This window comes from Jaculus jaculus, chromosome 6 (genome assembly GCF_020740685.1).
Source record: "Jaculus jaculus isolate mJacJac1 chromosome 6, mJacJac1.mat.Y.cur, whole genome shotgun sequence".
NCBI classification, from domain to species: domain Eukaryota; kingdom Metazoa; phylum Chordata; class Mammalia; order Rodentia; family Dipodidae; genus Jaculus; species Jaculus jaculus.
In genome coordinates this window covers 32691670-32707163 of record NC_059107.1, presented here as the reverse complement: position 1 = coordinate 32707163, position 15494 = coordinate 32691670, and the positions used below count along the sequence as shown (strand labels likewise).

The following is a 15494-nucleotide window of genomic DNA, read 5'->3' as shown; positions in this document are numbered from 1 at the left end:
GCAACCAGGGTTGCCAGGAGACAGGGGCACATTGACAGCACCACACCCCCATCTCTAGTGCCCCTGGACTGTAGTCCAGCGATGCTGGACCCTCATCAAAGTGGCGAGGCTTAATTGCTGGGCAGTGTCAACTTAGAATTGCATGACCCTGGATCAGATCCTGGAGCCTGAGGCTTTACCCCATCTTTACCTAAACCTCTCAGTGTACACTCAGGTAGTGCAGTGCACCCCATACAAATGCACTCTGCAGCAAGATCGTCCTGAGGAGTCTTTTAAGTCCAGCTGTTGATTCTACACTTCTCAACTCTGGAACTCAATCCCTTCCCTCTGAAGCACTTCAGGTATCCTGGGGTTAATTCATTCTTAACTACTGTGGCTTCTGCCTGCATCCTCGACAAGCCTCTTGCCAGAGCTCTCCACCTGCAGGGCCACTCACCTCTATCTCGTTGGCCCGTGCTTCCCTCCAAATGCTTCCTCCCACATCATTCCTCAGTCCCATGGGCTCCCTCGGCTCCTGTCCTTCAACCCTCCTCAGCAGTAAACCTCAGAGGTGGTGGAAATCTATGAGACGCTCCTAGCTATTCTTCCACCTCAGAAACACGGCCCACTCTCCTGTAAGTCTCATCCAGAAGCATCACTGACTGGTCCTGGCACCCTCAGTCAGGCCCTGAACATCCATTTCTTCAGTTGCTCTTCTTCCTATCGCTGTCCAGGTGAGGCAGGACAAAACACCCTCCCCAGAGGCAGAAGCCAACCAGACAGAAGCTGCCCATAGGGAACCCAGGGAGCTGCCCAGGTGCCTAGGAGGCCAAGGGAGTGCAGGTAATAAAGGAACCTTGTGGGCTGGAGAGATGGTTTAGTGCTTGCCTGTGAAACCTAAGGACCAGGTTTGATTACTCAGTACCCAAGTGAGCCAGATTCACATGGTGGCGCATGCATAGGGAGTTCATTTGCAGTGGTTACGGGTCCTGATGTGCCCATACTCTCTCCCTCTCCTCTCTCATAAATAAAAATAAAGTATTTAAAAAACATCCAGGCATAATGGCACATATCTTTAATCCCAGCATTTGGGAGGCAGAGGTAGGATTGCTGTGAGTTTGAGTCACCTTGAGTCTATATAGCAAGTTCCAGGTCAGCCTGGGCTAGAGTGAAACCTACCTTGAAAAAACAAATTAAATAAAGAAAGAACGAAACCGTGTGCCTTCGGCTGCTCATCCCACCTCGTCCTCCATGCTGGCTTCGACCGCAAGCCCTCGCCAGCTGAGAACTAGAGGCGTGATCTTGGACAAAGGTGACAAACCAGTGACCCACAGCACATTTTGCTTGGCCTTCCATATTTTTTCAAAGTTTCAATTAGCTGGTATCATTTAAAAATTACAACGCTTACAAATCCAGCATTCTACTTTCTTTTGAAAAGTCAGAAGACCTGGTGACACCAGGCTCGCAGTCCTGCATGGCGACAACCAGCTCGGGCTGGCGTGAGCTGCGCTTCTCTTGCCGCTTGTGCTCTGGTTTCTGAAGTTCCAGGCCTTCAAGTTTCAGTGGCCGCCTACCTGTCCAGCGCCTACCTGTTTCTATGATGAGGCAGAGCAGAGGGGAGAAACAAGAGGCTGGCTACAGGCTGTCCTGTCCGACCCTCCCCAAGGCCCACAGGCCTCAGCACAGTAAGGCGGGCAGGCAGGGAAGAGCAGGCAGGAAGGCAGGATGGAAATCCGTCAGGAGCCTCTTTCCAGCCTCCTGCTGAACACTGCTTACTGCTAGCGCGCCCCAGGCAGTGCTCCTGTCCAGTCTTGGCCCGAGTCCAGCTCTGTGGTCCAGCTGCTGCACACAGGACCTGCTGTCTGTTTCTTCAAACCACTCCACAACCTCCTGGAGCTGGGCCCAAGGCCTGAGGTTTTTCTCCTGAGCCTAAGAAGCATGGGGTCTGTAGACAAGGGCTTCCTGAGTCTAGCCAACTCAGCCAAATGTGCACCAAGGGGTGGCAGCCTTGTCACAGTCCAACATGATATTGAGAACAGTGCAAGGTGCCCCACCCACAGACAGCACAGTGCGGGAATCCACTTGGTACTTCACAGTGTTCAGGCCTCCCTCCCGGTCAACCTTGAATTGCTCCTGAGAAGAAAAGGAGGAAAAGGCTTCATGGTCCCAACTGCCCATTGATTTCACAGCACCTCGTCACCAAGAGAAGAGGAGCCCTAAGTTGAAGACTCTTGCCCAAGGCTGCACCGTGTGAGTAAGAAGGAAAATGGGGACTTTTCTGCAGACAAATGTGTCACCAAGAGAAGCAGCTGTGTGCTGGACAGGGATCCTGGCACCTTTTGCTAACCCTTCCCCACTCCCAGCCTGCACAGACCCTGAGGTCTGGGCTGACCCACAGTGCCCAGGGTGCATATGGCAGCCACCAGAGCAGGGCATGGTGGCCAAGCAGAAAGCCCATTGACTGACCTGGGCCCAGTAGGGGAGGACGGGGCCATCTGGGCCCAAGGAGAATTTGATGAAATGATCAGGCCTGTTGGTTCCCCACATCACCACCTATCCGTCCCCGCTGAGGAGACCAGCCAGCACCTGTTTTTGAGCAGCGATGCGTTTCTGGTCCCTCTTCCGCCAGGCTGGGTCATGGAGGTGGCGAAATGTCTGGTACCCAGTCGTGATTCCGGAGGGGCGGAAAAGCTAAGGACACCAAAGGGGGGGTCAGGTTACCTCTCTTATAGCCTTGGCCCTCATGCCTCCTCCTCTGTGGTCTCACTGCCCACCACAGGCAGGGCTCCTGCTGCCATTCTGAAGAAGAGACCACGGGCGAGAGGAATTATGACTGCTAGACCACTGAAAGTCACAACGAAGTTAAGGATCAGAACTGGGGGGAAATCTCCAAATCCCAAAAACTCTGCAGCAAGTGAAGGGAACCCCAGGGCAGCCGTGGTGGCAGAGGTGGTGGCAGGACTGAGGGAGGAGCCTTACCTGGAGGCCAGCTCCTTTGATGCGTCGGTAGAATTCATCATCCTCGCGGCCCCAGCCCCAGAAGCGGTTGGACATGCCGTTGCACTGACAAAGAGAGAGGCAGCAACCGTGACACGTCCCCTCCTCCCAGGGGTGCACTCTGGTCTCCTGCTGTTGGGAGAACCCAGCCTAAACCGAACGAGTGAGGGTCCCCTTTCCTCCTCTGGCTGTTCTGAGTGAACAGTGGGTGCATGAAGGTCCCTCCACAGCTGCGGTGTTGGGGTGCAGAAAGGAGGGGTCAGTACACATCACTCCCTTTCCCCTTCTAATGGACCTTTAATTGTGTGTGTATAATGTTTCGAAAAATGTTGAGCCTGGGCTGGAGAGATGGCTTAGCGGTTAAGCGCTTGCCTGTGAAGCCTAAGGACCCCGGTTCAAGGCTTGATTCCCCAGGACCCATGTTAGCCAGATGCACAAGGGGGGCGCATGCATTTGGAGTTCATTTTCAGTGGCTGGAGGCCCTGGGGCACACCCATTCTCTCTCTCTTTCTCTCTCTCTCTCTCTGCCTCTTTCTCTCTCTGTTATTTTCAAATTAAAAAAAAAAATTTGAGCTGGGTGTGGTGCTGCACTCCTTTAATCCTAGCACTCAGGAGGCAGAGGTAAGAGGATCGCTGTGAGTTCAAGGTCACCCTGAAACTACATAGTGAATTCTAGGTCAGCCTGGACTAGAGTGAGACCCTACCTCAAAAAAAAAAAAAAAAAAAAAAAAAGCCGGGCGTGGTGGCGCATACCTTTAATCCCAGCACTCGGGAGGCAGAGGTAAAAGGAGGATGGCCATGAGTTCAAGGCCACCCTGAGACTACAGAGTTAATTCCAGGTCAGCCTGGACCAGAATGAGACCCTACCTCGAAAAACCAAAAAAAAAAAAAACCAAAGAAAACAAGTTAGACTCTTTGGAGGGCAAAAGTACCAACTGCTGCCAGGCGTGGTGGCACATACCTTTAATCCCAGCACTTGGGAGGCAGAGGTAGGAGGATTGCTGCAAGTTTGATGCCAACCTGGGACTACAGAGTGAATTTCAGGTCAACCTGGGCTAGAAAGAGACTCTCTCTAACAATCTAAAAAAAAAGTACCTGGGCTGGAGAGATGGCTTAGCGGTTAAGCGCTTGCCTGTGAAGCCTAAGGACCCCGGTTCGAGGCTCGGTTCCCCAGGTCCCACGTTAGCCAGATGCACAAGGGGGCGCACGCGTCTGGAGTTCGTTTGCACAGGCTGGAAGCCCTGGAGTGCCCATTCTCTCTCTCTCCCTCTGTCTTTCTCTCTGTGTCTGTTGCTCTCAAAAAAAAAAAAAAAAAAAAAAAAAAAAGTACCAACTGGTACTGATTTCTGCCTTCCTCTCATAATCACTTTTTTTTTTTTCGAGGTAGGATCTCACTCTACCCCAGGCTAGCCTTAACTTCACAGCAATCCTACCTCTGCCTCTCAAGTTCTGGGATTAAAGGAGTGGGCCACCAGGTCTGGATTTTTTGTTTTTAAAATATATATAAAATATATATATATGTATTTTTTATATTTATTTATTTACTTGACAGAGAAAGAGAAGGGGAGAGAGAGAGAGAATGAGTGTGCCTGGGCTCCAGCCACTGCAAATGAACTCCAGACATATGTGCCCCCTTGTACATCTGGCTTATGTGGGTCCTGGGGAATCGAACCTGGGTTCTTTGGCTTTGTACAAATGCCTTAAGTGCTAAGCCATCCCTCCAGAGATATATATATATATTTTTTTTTGTTTGTTTGTTTGTTTGTTTGTTTGTTTGTTTTTTTGAGGTAGGGTCTCACTCTGGCCCAGGCTGACCTAGAATTAACTATGTAGTCTCAGGATGGCCTTGAACTCATAGCAATCCTCCTACCTCTGCCTCCCAAGTGCTGGGATTAAAGGCATGCACCACCACGCCTGGCTTTATATATACTTTTTTCTTACTTTTATTTATTTTACTTGACACACAGAGAGAGACAAAGGGAATGGGCATGCCAGGGCCTCCAGCTGCTGCAAATAAACTGCAGATGCATGTGCCACCTGTGCATCTGGTTTACATGGGTCCTTTGGCTTTGCAGGCAAACGCCTTAACTGCTAAGCCATCCTTCCAGCCCTAAAAAGGTTTTTTTGTTGTTGTTGTTGTTTTGAGGTAGGGTCTCACTCTGGTCCAGGCTGACCTGGAATTAACTATGCAGTCTCAGGGTGGCCTCGAACTCACCGTGATCCTCCTACCTATGCCTCCCAAGTGCTGGGATTAAAAGCATGCGCCACCATGCCCGGCTCTAAAAAGTATTTTTAAATACTTTATTATTATTAGAGAGTGAATGAGTGAGTGTGTGTGTGTGTGGGGGGGGTGGTATATCAGAATCTCTTACTGCTGCAAACAAACTCCAGATTCATATGCCACTTTGTATGTCAGGCCTTACAAGGGTACCTTATCTGCGATCCTTCACCCCAGCCATCATACTTCCTTTTCTGAAGTGGCTTTGCCCTGGTCTCTTTGGTGGACATGAGAGAGACAGCTGGCACTATGACATCTTCTAATTTTGCATCTGATTCAGGGGCTTCATGACTGAAGAGAAGAGCCGCTCTATTCTTCTCACCCACATGTTCCCTTGGGCTGATCAAGAGCCACTGTGACTTAGTTCTGGGACTCTGGTGTAGGCTGTGGGAAGGTAGAGCTCCATCTCCTGCCAGCCAGGACACATTATCCGGGTTGCAGCTATGATAACCTCCTCACGCTAGAGACGTGAAGAGAAGACAGAGCTGAGATGGAAAGAGAAATGGAGTTCTGGTGACAAGAGATGGCCAAGGCACACTTCCTACGTTCCATTTTGTAGGCCAGCATATCCCTAGCTCTCTGCGGCCAGCTGGATGGGCGTTTCTGTGGCTACAGCAGAGCTGCTGCTAGTAAAGGTGACCCCTCCTCCCTTTCTCATGTCTCTGGCTGTTGCTGGGTCCCTTGCTAGGCCCGGACAAGATTCCATCTCCTGGGCCCCAGGAGGGTTGCTCTGTTCTCCACACTGCCTATACCCGGGACAGGGGAGATCCCCCTCTTGAGTGGAGCAGGCAGGTCAGGGCTCACCAGCTGGTAGTGCTGCTTGGAGAGTAGCAGGATGCCACCGACATAGGTCTTGTAGTGGTAGAGCGGGTGGAGCTCCGGGGAGGCCACATGGAAGGGCCCAGCCTCGGGGAAGCTGTAGTCCAGCTCCTCATTGAGAGGCAGCAGGTCCACGTCATGCATGGCAATGTAGTCTGTGCTGTTGCCGCTCTCCAGGAAGCCCACGTTGATGAGTGCCGCCCGGTTGAACCTGTGTGGGGTAGATGAGGCTGGGTGGGGTACAGCCACCTGGTTGTGCCCCAGCCTAGAAGTGACTTCAGTGTATGGAGCTGCCCACTCTACTCACCACAGAGTGTATAGTGAGTGCCTACTCTGTGCTGAAAATATTCAAAATTATGCTGGAAGAAATAGCCATGAGAAAACAAGGCCCCGGCCTTGAGGAGAAGAAGGGAAAGAAACAGGGCACGTGGCAGTAAAGGGTGAGTGGAAAAGGCAAGCAGGGTATGGAAGGTGATGTATGATTAAGAGTTGGAGCAGCTATTCTTCCAGCTAGGGCTGTCAGGGAGGGCCAGCATTACAGGGCAGTATCTAGGTTGGAACTTGAAGGCCTGAGGGAAGGAGCTACAGGGGTCCATACAGAACTGTCAAGGTCCATGCCAAGAGCAGATGTCCATGGGACCAGGAAGAAAGAAGGAGACAGAGGAACACCAGGCTTCTACCAGGGCTGAGGACGTTCATGGGTCTGGACTTGTCATCAGGGACACACATGTTGCTGTTTAGGGAAGCATGGGTACATGGTTTAATGGTGGACCACAGAACCAGGTACTATAATGAGAAAGTGATGACAAGGGGGGTGAGCCCCAGACTCATGGACTGTATGGAGTTCACAACAGTGATCATGGCGGGGAACAGATTGAGGTAACAGCAAGGCTTTAGGATAATGACAAACTGTGGGGAAACAAAGGGACTCCCCCCCCCCCCGCTTTTATTTTCCGAGGCAGGGTCTCACTCTAGCCTAGGCTAACCTGGATGGAATTCACTATGTAGTCTCAGGCTGGCCTTGAACTCATAGTGATTCTTCCTTCCTCTGCTGGGATTAAAGATGTGCATTACCATGCCTTGCTCTTTTTTATGTTCATTTATTTATGAGAGACAGAGAGGCAGAGAGAGAGGTAAGGAGAGAATGGACACACTGGGGCTTCCAACCACTGCAAATCAACTCCAGATGCATGCACCACCTTGTATATCTGGCTTACGTGGGTACTGTGGAATCAAACCTGGGTCCTTTGGCTTTGTAGGCAAGCACCTTAACCACTAAGCCATCAATCCAGCCTGGGACTCCCTTTCCCTAAACCTATTGTCAGTCAGCCACCAGCAAGTTCTGCTCATACATCACTTCTCTCTACCCTCTTTTATCATGCTGCCCAAATCACCATCATCTTTGGTACCTGAAGCAGCCACCAAACTGGTGTCCTGCTTGTTTTCATGTCCAAGTATAATTTATTCTACATGCCACAGCCACAGCGATCTTCCAAAAGAAACAGACCAAGGTCCACCCCAAAGATTCATTCCACACTCAGGGACAGGGGTCTACCACCTCCTACCCTCTGGCCCAACCCCTAGTGGCCTCTCACAGGCCTGAGCCCACCAGGCACTGGAAGCAGGTCCTGACACCTGGGCAAAGTGAGGCACTGAGAGAGGGGGTGCCGGGCCAGGCAGGGGTTCCTACCGGAGGTGATCCACCTGGTTGAGCACGTAGATGTGGTGCCGGATCTTCTTCCTGCTCAGGAAGCGGTGCATGTGCGGCACAAAGACCAAGAGCTCTTCAAAACGTTCACGGAACGGCACCAGCACGGCCAAGCGGTGGGAGCCCCACGATGCATCTTCTTCCCAGTGCTCAGGGGGTGGCTCTGGGGGGCAGTCCCGGGGTGGACCTGAGGTTTCCTGCCCTTGTCCCCTGGATGTCTGGGCCACATCACTAGAGCAGCTGAGTTGAAGCCAGAATAGGGAAAAGAAGGCCAACAGGAGACAGGCAACGAAGAGCTGGAAGATGGAGCACTTCCGAGGGAGGACTCCAGACAGCAACCTGGCCCTGGGAAAAGAGCAGAGACGAAGTCAGAAGGAGAGGGCCTTGCTCAAACCCTTTCTTTGGCCTCTCCACATGCAGGCCACAAATCACTGATCTACTCCAAGCACCTAGGCATTAGTGCAGAAGCAACTTGAATGTTTTGCTCATGTGACTACAATATTTCTCTAGGCTCACCCTGTGCCAATCCACTTCTGGGACTCTGACCACTCCTGGGTCATAAACTGCCCCAGTTCTTGGATGCTCTCTTTCTTTTTTTGTTTGCTTTAAAAAAATATATATTTATTTTATTTTATTTATTTGAGAGCGAGAGAGGAAGAGGCACATAGAGAAAAAGAAATAATGGGCACGCCAGGGTCTCCAGCCACTGCAAACAAACTCCGGATGCATGCACGCCCTTGTGCATCTGGCTTACGTGAGTACTGGGGAATCGACACAGGGTCCTTAGGCTTCACAGGCAAATGCCTTAACTGCTAAGCCATTGCTCCAGCCCCATCTTTTGTTTGCTTTTTGAAATAGGGTCTCGCTCTAGCCCAGGCTGACCTGGAATTCACATCGTCATCTCGAGTAGTCTCAAACTCACAGAATTCCTCCTACCTCTGCCTCCCAAGTACTGGGATTAAAGGCACCACTAAGCCCGGCTTGTTTTTTTTTTTTTTTTTTTTTTTTTTTGAGGTAGGGTGGCACTCTAGCCCAGGAGAACCTGGTGGCTCATGCCTTTAATCCCAGCACTCAGGAGGCAGTGGTAGAAGGATTGCCATGAGTTCAAGGCCATCCTGAGACTACATAGTGAATTCTAGGTCAGCCTGAGCTACAGTGAGACCCTACCTTGAAAAACCAAAAAGAAAGAGACAGACAGGAGAAAAAAGAGAGAGAGAGAGAATTGGCTCACCAGAGCATCCAGCCACTGCAACTGGACTCCAGACATGGGTACCCCTTGTAGACATGTGCGACCTTGCATGCCAGTGTCACTGTGTGTCTGGCTTACATGGGACCTGGAGAGTTGAACATGAGCCCTGAGGCTTCACAGGCAAGTGCCTTAACTGCTAAGCCATCTCTCCAGCCTGAGTCTTTTTAATTTTCCTTTGCTTTTTTTTTTTTTTTTTTTGAAATAGGGTTTTATTCTAGCTCATGCTGACCTGGAATTCACTGTGTAGTCTCAGGATGGCCTCAAACTCACAGCAATCCTCCTACCTCTGTCTCCCAAGTGCTGGGATTAAAGGCATGTGCCACCACACCCAGCGTCTTTTTTTTTTTTTTTTTTTAGGTAGGGTTTCAGTCTGGCACAGACTGACCTGGAATTCACTTATGTAGTCTTAGGGTGGCCTCAAATTCATACCAATCATCCTACCTCTGCCTCCCAAGTGCTGCGATTAAAGCGTGTGCCACCATGCCTGGCTTTTTTTTTTTTTTTTTTTTTTTTTCGAGATAGGGTCTCACTCTAGCCCATGACGACCTGGAATCCACTATGTAGTCTCAGAGTGGCCTCACACTCATGGCAATCCTCCTACCTCACCCTCCCAAGTATTGGGATTAAAAGCATGCACCACCATGCCCAGCTCTGAGTCTTTTTTTTTTTTTTTAAACATATTTATTGAAGAGAGAGAAAAAAAAAAAAAGAGGCAGAAGGAAAGAGAGTGAGTATGGCACATCAGGGCCTCCTGCCACTGCAAGCAAACTCCAGATGCATCTGGCTGTATGTGGGTACTGGGAAATTGAGCCTGGGCCATTAAGCTTTGCAAACAAGAGCCCTTAACCACTGAACTATCTCTCCAGCTCTGGGAGAGTCTTTTTATTTCTGTTTCCTTTCTTAATTTTTTTTTTTTAATTTTGAGGGTCTTGCTCTAACCCAGGCTGATCTTGAATTCACTATTTAGTCTCAGAGTGGTCTTTAACTCACTATAATCCTCCTACCACTGCCTCACAAGTACTAGGATTAAAGGTGTGCACCACCATACCTAGCCAAGTCTTTTTTTTTTTTTTTCTGGGCAGCTGGCTGGTCTGCCAAGTTCTTTATTTTACAATATTTTATTTATTTTCAAGGAGAAAGAATGGCATGCCAGGGCCTCTTACCACTACAAACACACTGCGGAAACATGTGCGATTTTCATCTGGCTTTATATGATCACTGGAGATTTGAACCTGGTTGTCAAACTCAGGCAAGCAGGCTTTACAAACAAGTGCCTGTAACCCTGGCCCACTAGGTGAGTCCTAAACCTTCATTTTCAGAGGCAGCTCATAGGACAGAAAGGAAAAAGGGGACAGGGATGGCTGCAGCACTCACACTCATTTCAGAAGCCAGAAAAGCAAGCTAGGGAGATAGCTTGGCAGTAAAGGTACTTGTTTGCAAAGCCTGACGGCCTGGGTTTTGATTCCCCAGTACCCACATAAAGCAAGACGTGCAAAGTGGTGCATGCATTTGGAGCTCATCTGCAGTGGCTAGAAGCCCTGGTATACCCATTCTCTCCCCACCCCCACTCTCTGCTTGCAAATAAATGAAATATTTAAAAAAAGAAAAGAAACCAGAAAATCAGCTGAATGTCACAGATGCTAAGGTGAAGCACAGAGACTGCCGTTTAGGTTAAATAGTGCAAGAAACAGAGTGCCAGAAATGGTCTAATTCCAGCATTTGAGAGGCTGAGGCAAGAGTATTATGAGTTCAGAGCCAGACTAGGTTACACAGTGAAACTGTTTCAAAAAATGAACAAATGGGCTGGTGAGATGGCTTAGCACTTAAGGCACTTGCCTGCAAAGCCAAAGGACCCAGGTTGGATTCTCCAGGACCCATGTAAGCCAGATGCACAGGGGGCACACACATCTGGAGTTCACTTACAGTGGCTAGAGGTCCTGGCATATCCATTCTCTCTCTCTCTACCTATTTCTTTCTTTCTCTCTCAAAATATATATACAAAAATAAAATCTGTGGCTGATCTTTCTGTTCATAAGATAAAAAAAAAACAAACTTCTTGGCCTTGACCTAACACGATCCTCTGACAAAGCCCTAAAACTTGATCAAATCTCCAATTACAGCTGGGCATGGTGATGTACACCTATAATCCAGCACTTGGGAGGCAGAGGTAGTAGGATTGCTGTGAGTTCAAGGCCACCCTGAGAGTAATTCCAGAACAGCCTGGGCTACGGTGAAACCCTACCTCAAAGAAACAAAAACAGAGCCAGGTGTGGTGGTGCACGACTTTAATTCCAGAACTCAGAAGGCAGAGGGTAGGAGGATCACTATGATTTTGACGCCACTGTGAGACTACAGAGTGAATTCAAGATCAGTCTGAGCTAGAGTGAGACCATACCTCAAACCCCCCCCCCAATAAAAAGGAAGAAGAAGAAGGAGGGCGCTAGAGAGATTACTTATCAGTTAAGGCACGTGCCTTGCCTGCGAAGCCTAAGGACCCATGTTTTACTCTCCAGATCCCAAGTAAGGCAGACGCACAAAACTGAGGCAAGTGAAAGGTCACACATGCCCACTAGGTGGCACAAGTGTCTGGAGTTCGGTAACAGTGGCTCAGGCCCTGGCATATCAATTCTCTCTCTCTCTCTCTCTCTCTCTCTCAAAAATAATAAATAAATAACAAAACAAAAAAACTCTCCAGTTACTAAAAACTATCCACTTGTACCAGGGGCAACACAGGGGTTACCCACAGTCCTTTTCTAGCCGTCCCTGACCTACCCTGTTCCTTCTGCCTGATGGGCCTTTATTTTATGCCCTTCTTTTATCTGCCTGTCAGTCTCCTGCTGATCCTTCAACATCATGGGCAATATTGTCCTCACCACCTACCTCCCTACAAGGTTCCCTGTTTTGTGTCCCCACAGCATCTGGTTTTTTCCTCTTCACAGCACCTATAGCAATGACCTGCATGACGCTACTTATCAAACCATGTCAGTTTTTAACCTATGGACCCAGCCCTGGTCAAACAGCAGAGGGCTTGAAAAGTGAGTTAAAGGAATGGTTAAGGCAATCCAAACATGCTTTTAATTCACACAGTGGAGCCAGACAACTGCATACCTCTTCCTACAGGCACAACTGCCAACCTGGAAGCCAGCAGCCCTGAAGCCAGGCCCAGGTCTCACACACAGCTGAGGGGAAGCCCAGTAGGACACCCTCACAGGGCTTATGACTTACCCCCCATTGTCCTGTGGTGATGGTTTCCACTGGGGAGGAGCACAGCCTAATCCTCTAAGTGGTCTGGGAAGGCTGGAACCTCTACATATCCTCTCTCGAACTCTGTGGTCTTTTGGGGGGCAGGGCGGAGACTGAGAGGGTGGACAGTGGACAATGACCCTCCTTTGGGAGAGTAAACAGTAACCATTATCCACGGTACAGCATGGGCTGTGCATAGCATGGACTTTCCCATTCTGTTCTTTGATCCATTTTGCACTCCCTACCAGGACCATGTCCCCATGGGTGCTCTCATCTTGTGCTCTGAAGGCCTAAACCACTGACAAGTGAATTGAGCCCCCGGCTCCAGTTTCACAGCCAGTGGACACGGAAAACTACGACTCCTGGCGCCACTTATTAGCAGGCTTCAGAACAGCAGTCTGAGCTGCTCTCAGAACCAAGGTCTGAGGAGCAATCTAGATGAAGTTTTGTCTCCTTGATCCATGACAGCCGAAGGCTAGTAAGAGGTGGCTTCAAACCTAAGCAGGTGGGCTTCTAGCCAGCATTCAATTGCTACACTAGCCTTTACCTTGGAGCTGTGCCCACTAAATGCCAGAATCTTATGACTTGTAACAAATTGGAAACACGAAGAGAACGAAAACCCAATATCATGTGTCCTGAAAGAGAAGAATGAAGGGGTGGGATGCAAAGCTTAAGTGTGAGTGTTCCAACAAATCTAGGCAGAGAAAGCACTACACCCATTCTGCTTTAGGAGACACCCTCAACTCAGGACCTGGGCCAGGCTCACACCTAAGACATGGAGCAGGTCCCATGCAAGTACCACTGGACAGGAAATGAGCTCCTGGGTGTGTGAGAATAAACAAAACAGTGACCAACCAGGCAGAGGACAAGGTAGATACTATCTGATGTGTTCTCCTGGGCCACCAGCAAAATATGAAGAAACATGAGTGAAAAAGGGTAGGACTTGAAGTCACATAGATGTTTAGGAGACGGAGAAAATAAACACGCTCAAAATACACAAAGGATCCGTTGCAAGAGGTCAACGTAATCAGACAGCGCAGTAAAATACAGGGGTGGAAAACAGATACAAAAAAAGATGATAAAGAGAAGTGAGAGGAGAGAGAGAGAAGGAGTGAAGCAGAAACACAAAGGGAAGTGAAGAGAAGGAAAAAATGGAGAGACAGAGAGGTTCGCGAGAAGTGGAGGCTGGCAGAGACGCAGAGCCCCATAGACCCTCAGGGTGACCCCCAGAAATGCAGATGCGACAGCCTGGGGCTCCTAGGTTCCTCGGAGAAGAATAGTACCCAGGAGATCGCAGCCTGGGGCTGACTGCAGCCGCTCACCTGCCGTCCTCCCAGGGCAGCGGTGCCGCTTTCCTCCGGGAGGCCAACATCGTGTGGAGAGACAGCAGGACATGGGGCGCGAGCCACCAAGCCGGGCCGCCCGGCCTCCCGGGCCTACGCGGCGTCTCCGCCCCCCGGCCCCGCCCAGCGCCGCGGCCCCGCCCCCAGGTCCGCCGGGTCCTCCGCTCCGGCTGCGCCGTCCGTACCGCGGAGCCGCAGCCTACAAGGTTCCGTTTGCGGGAGGGACACGTGGGCGCTGCGGCTGCGGCGCTCTTACACTTCCTGCGATAACCTGCCGGCTGTCGCGAGAAACAAAGGACGCAGAGGCCAAAGGCCACCAAAAAAGTCACTAGGCTGGAGCTAGACGTAGACTCCAGACCTTCAAGCTAGCATCTCGGGGTGAATCTTCCCTTTCCCCAGAAAAGGATGGGAGCGGCACAGCATCCCTGCTGTCTGTCCAGGCAATGGGTCCTTTCTGCACGCAAGCGTGGAGATCTAGGAGGGCCCTTTAATGCCGGGTTGTGTTAGGGCCCTGAAGACAGATTTGGTGGGGTTGAAACCCTGCTTTGCCTCAGCTGTGCTTGAGGGCAAGCCATAATCTGGGGTTGTTTCAACACTTGTTCATCACTTGTTCCTTTTCCTTTTGAGTATTAAAGGAGAAAATATTACAGCCATTTGGTATGTTCAACACATGGTTAACACTATGTGAATGAAAACTATCATACAGGAAAGGGGTTCTTTGGTGGCGCTAAGACGAAAACCAAAAGTCAAAAATAAAGACTTAGTTCTCTATGTGACCCGTCAGTGTGTAAATTTAGCCTCACCGTTCCAGACAGTCCTGCTGCCAACCTCCCACCTGGGGGAAGGACTTGACCTCTGTTCCCCTTTCAAGCAAATTTAATTTTTTTTTACGATATTTATATATGAGAGATAGGGAAATAGAATGAGTATGCCAGGTTCTCTTTCTACTGCAAACGAACTCCAGATGCACGTATCACTTTGTGCATCTGGATTTATGTGGTTTCTGGGGAACAGAATCTGGGTTGTCAGGCTTTACAAGCAAGCACTTTTAACCACTGAGCCATCTCTCCAGCCCTAATTTTCTAATAAATACCTAGCATCTATTAGTTCACCTTTGTGCCAGTCATTATTCTAAATTCTTCACTACTGTTATCTTTTTTTATTGTTTTGGTTTTTTTTCGAGGTAGGGTCTCACTCTAGCCCAGGCTGACCTGGGATTCACTATGATTCACTATTCACTATATTCGAACTCACGGAGATCCTCCTACCTCTGCCTCCAGAGTGCTGGGATTAAAGGCGTGCGCCACCACGCCTGGCTCACTATTGTTATCTTGTCCAGTCCTTTTGAGCAGTTATTATTGCTACATTAAGAGAACTGAGGCATCAGTAAATCAAGTAGTTTGGCTGCATAACCTACTATCCCCCACTTCTCATTCACAATATGTAATCTTAGGCACCTTGCTTTAGAAAGGTCTTCACTACGAGTGGGAAGTTAATCATTCTCAGCAACTCCCCATACACACCGGCTCAAACCTTCCCAAGCATACAACCCACCCCTTTTCCCTCTGACTGTGTCACAGCACTGCACCCTACACCAATCAAGCCTGGATGTGGCAAATCAGTTCTTTTCTTTTAACTTCTGTTGTTTTTTTCTCAGGTAGGGCCTCACTCTACCTCAGGTTCACCTGGAATTCACTATGTAGTCTCAGGGTGGCCTCGAACTCATGGCGATCCTCCTACCTGTCTCCCGAGTGCTGGGAATAAAGGTGTGCACCACCACACCTGGCTTCTTTTAACTTGTTTTCGAGAGAGCTAGAGAAGAGAGAGAGAGAGAGAGAATGGGCGCACCAGGACCGCCAGGTGCTGCAAATGAACTCT

General features: G+C 49.7%; 1 protein-coding gene across 2 annotated transcripts; it reads right to left on the bottom strand.

Moving 5' to 3' along the window:
• Positions 1-1285: 1285 nt before the first annotated feature.
• Positions 1286-13721, bottom strand: B4galt7 (beta-1,4-galactosyltransferase 7). 2 transcript variants are annotated; one of them, XM_004665070.2, is made up of 6 exons: positions 13596-13721; positions 7764-8126; positions 6059-6284; positions 2959-3042; positions 2566-2670; positions 1286-2112 (listed from the first exon to the last, which is right to left on the bottom strand). In XM_004665070.2, exons 1-6 carry the CDS (start codon positions 13643-13645, stop codon positions 1957-1959), a joined length of 984 nt encoding a protein of 327 aa, XP_004665127.1. In that variant the 5' UTR covers positions 13646-13721; the 3' UTR covers positions 1286-1956. The 2 variants fall into 2 exon arrangements, 1 of the variants encoding a protein (XP_004665127.1); XR_006637812.1 differs by having other exon boundaries at positions 1989-2112; positions 2446-2670.
• Positions 13722-15494: the final 1773 nt, after the last annotated feature.

What these genes read in the sequence shown, in the direction of transcription:
- B4galt7 (XM_004665070.2), bottom strand. Translation starts at nt 13,645, where the DNA reads ATGTTGGCCTCCCGGAGGAAAGCGGCACCGCTGCCCTGGGAGGACGGC. An exon ending in CCAAGCAGCACTACCAGCTG is followed by an intron (nt 3,043 to 6,058) that starts GTGAGCCCTGAC and finishes TCTCTTTGTCAG; the next exon opens with TGCAACGGCATGTCCAACCG. An exon ending in GCATCGCTGCTCAAAAACAG is followed by an intron (nt 2,113 to 2,565) that starts GTGCTGGCTGGT and finishes TTTTCTTCTCAG; the next exon opens with GAGCAATTCAAGGTTGACCG.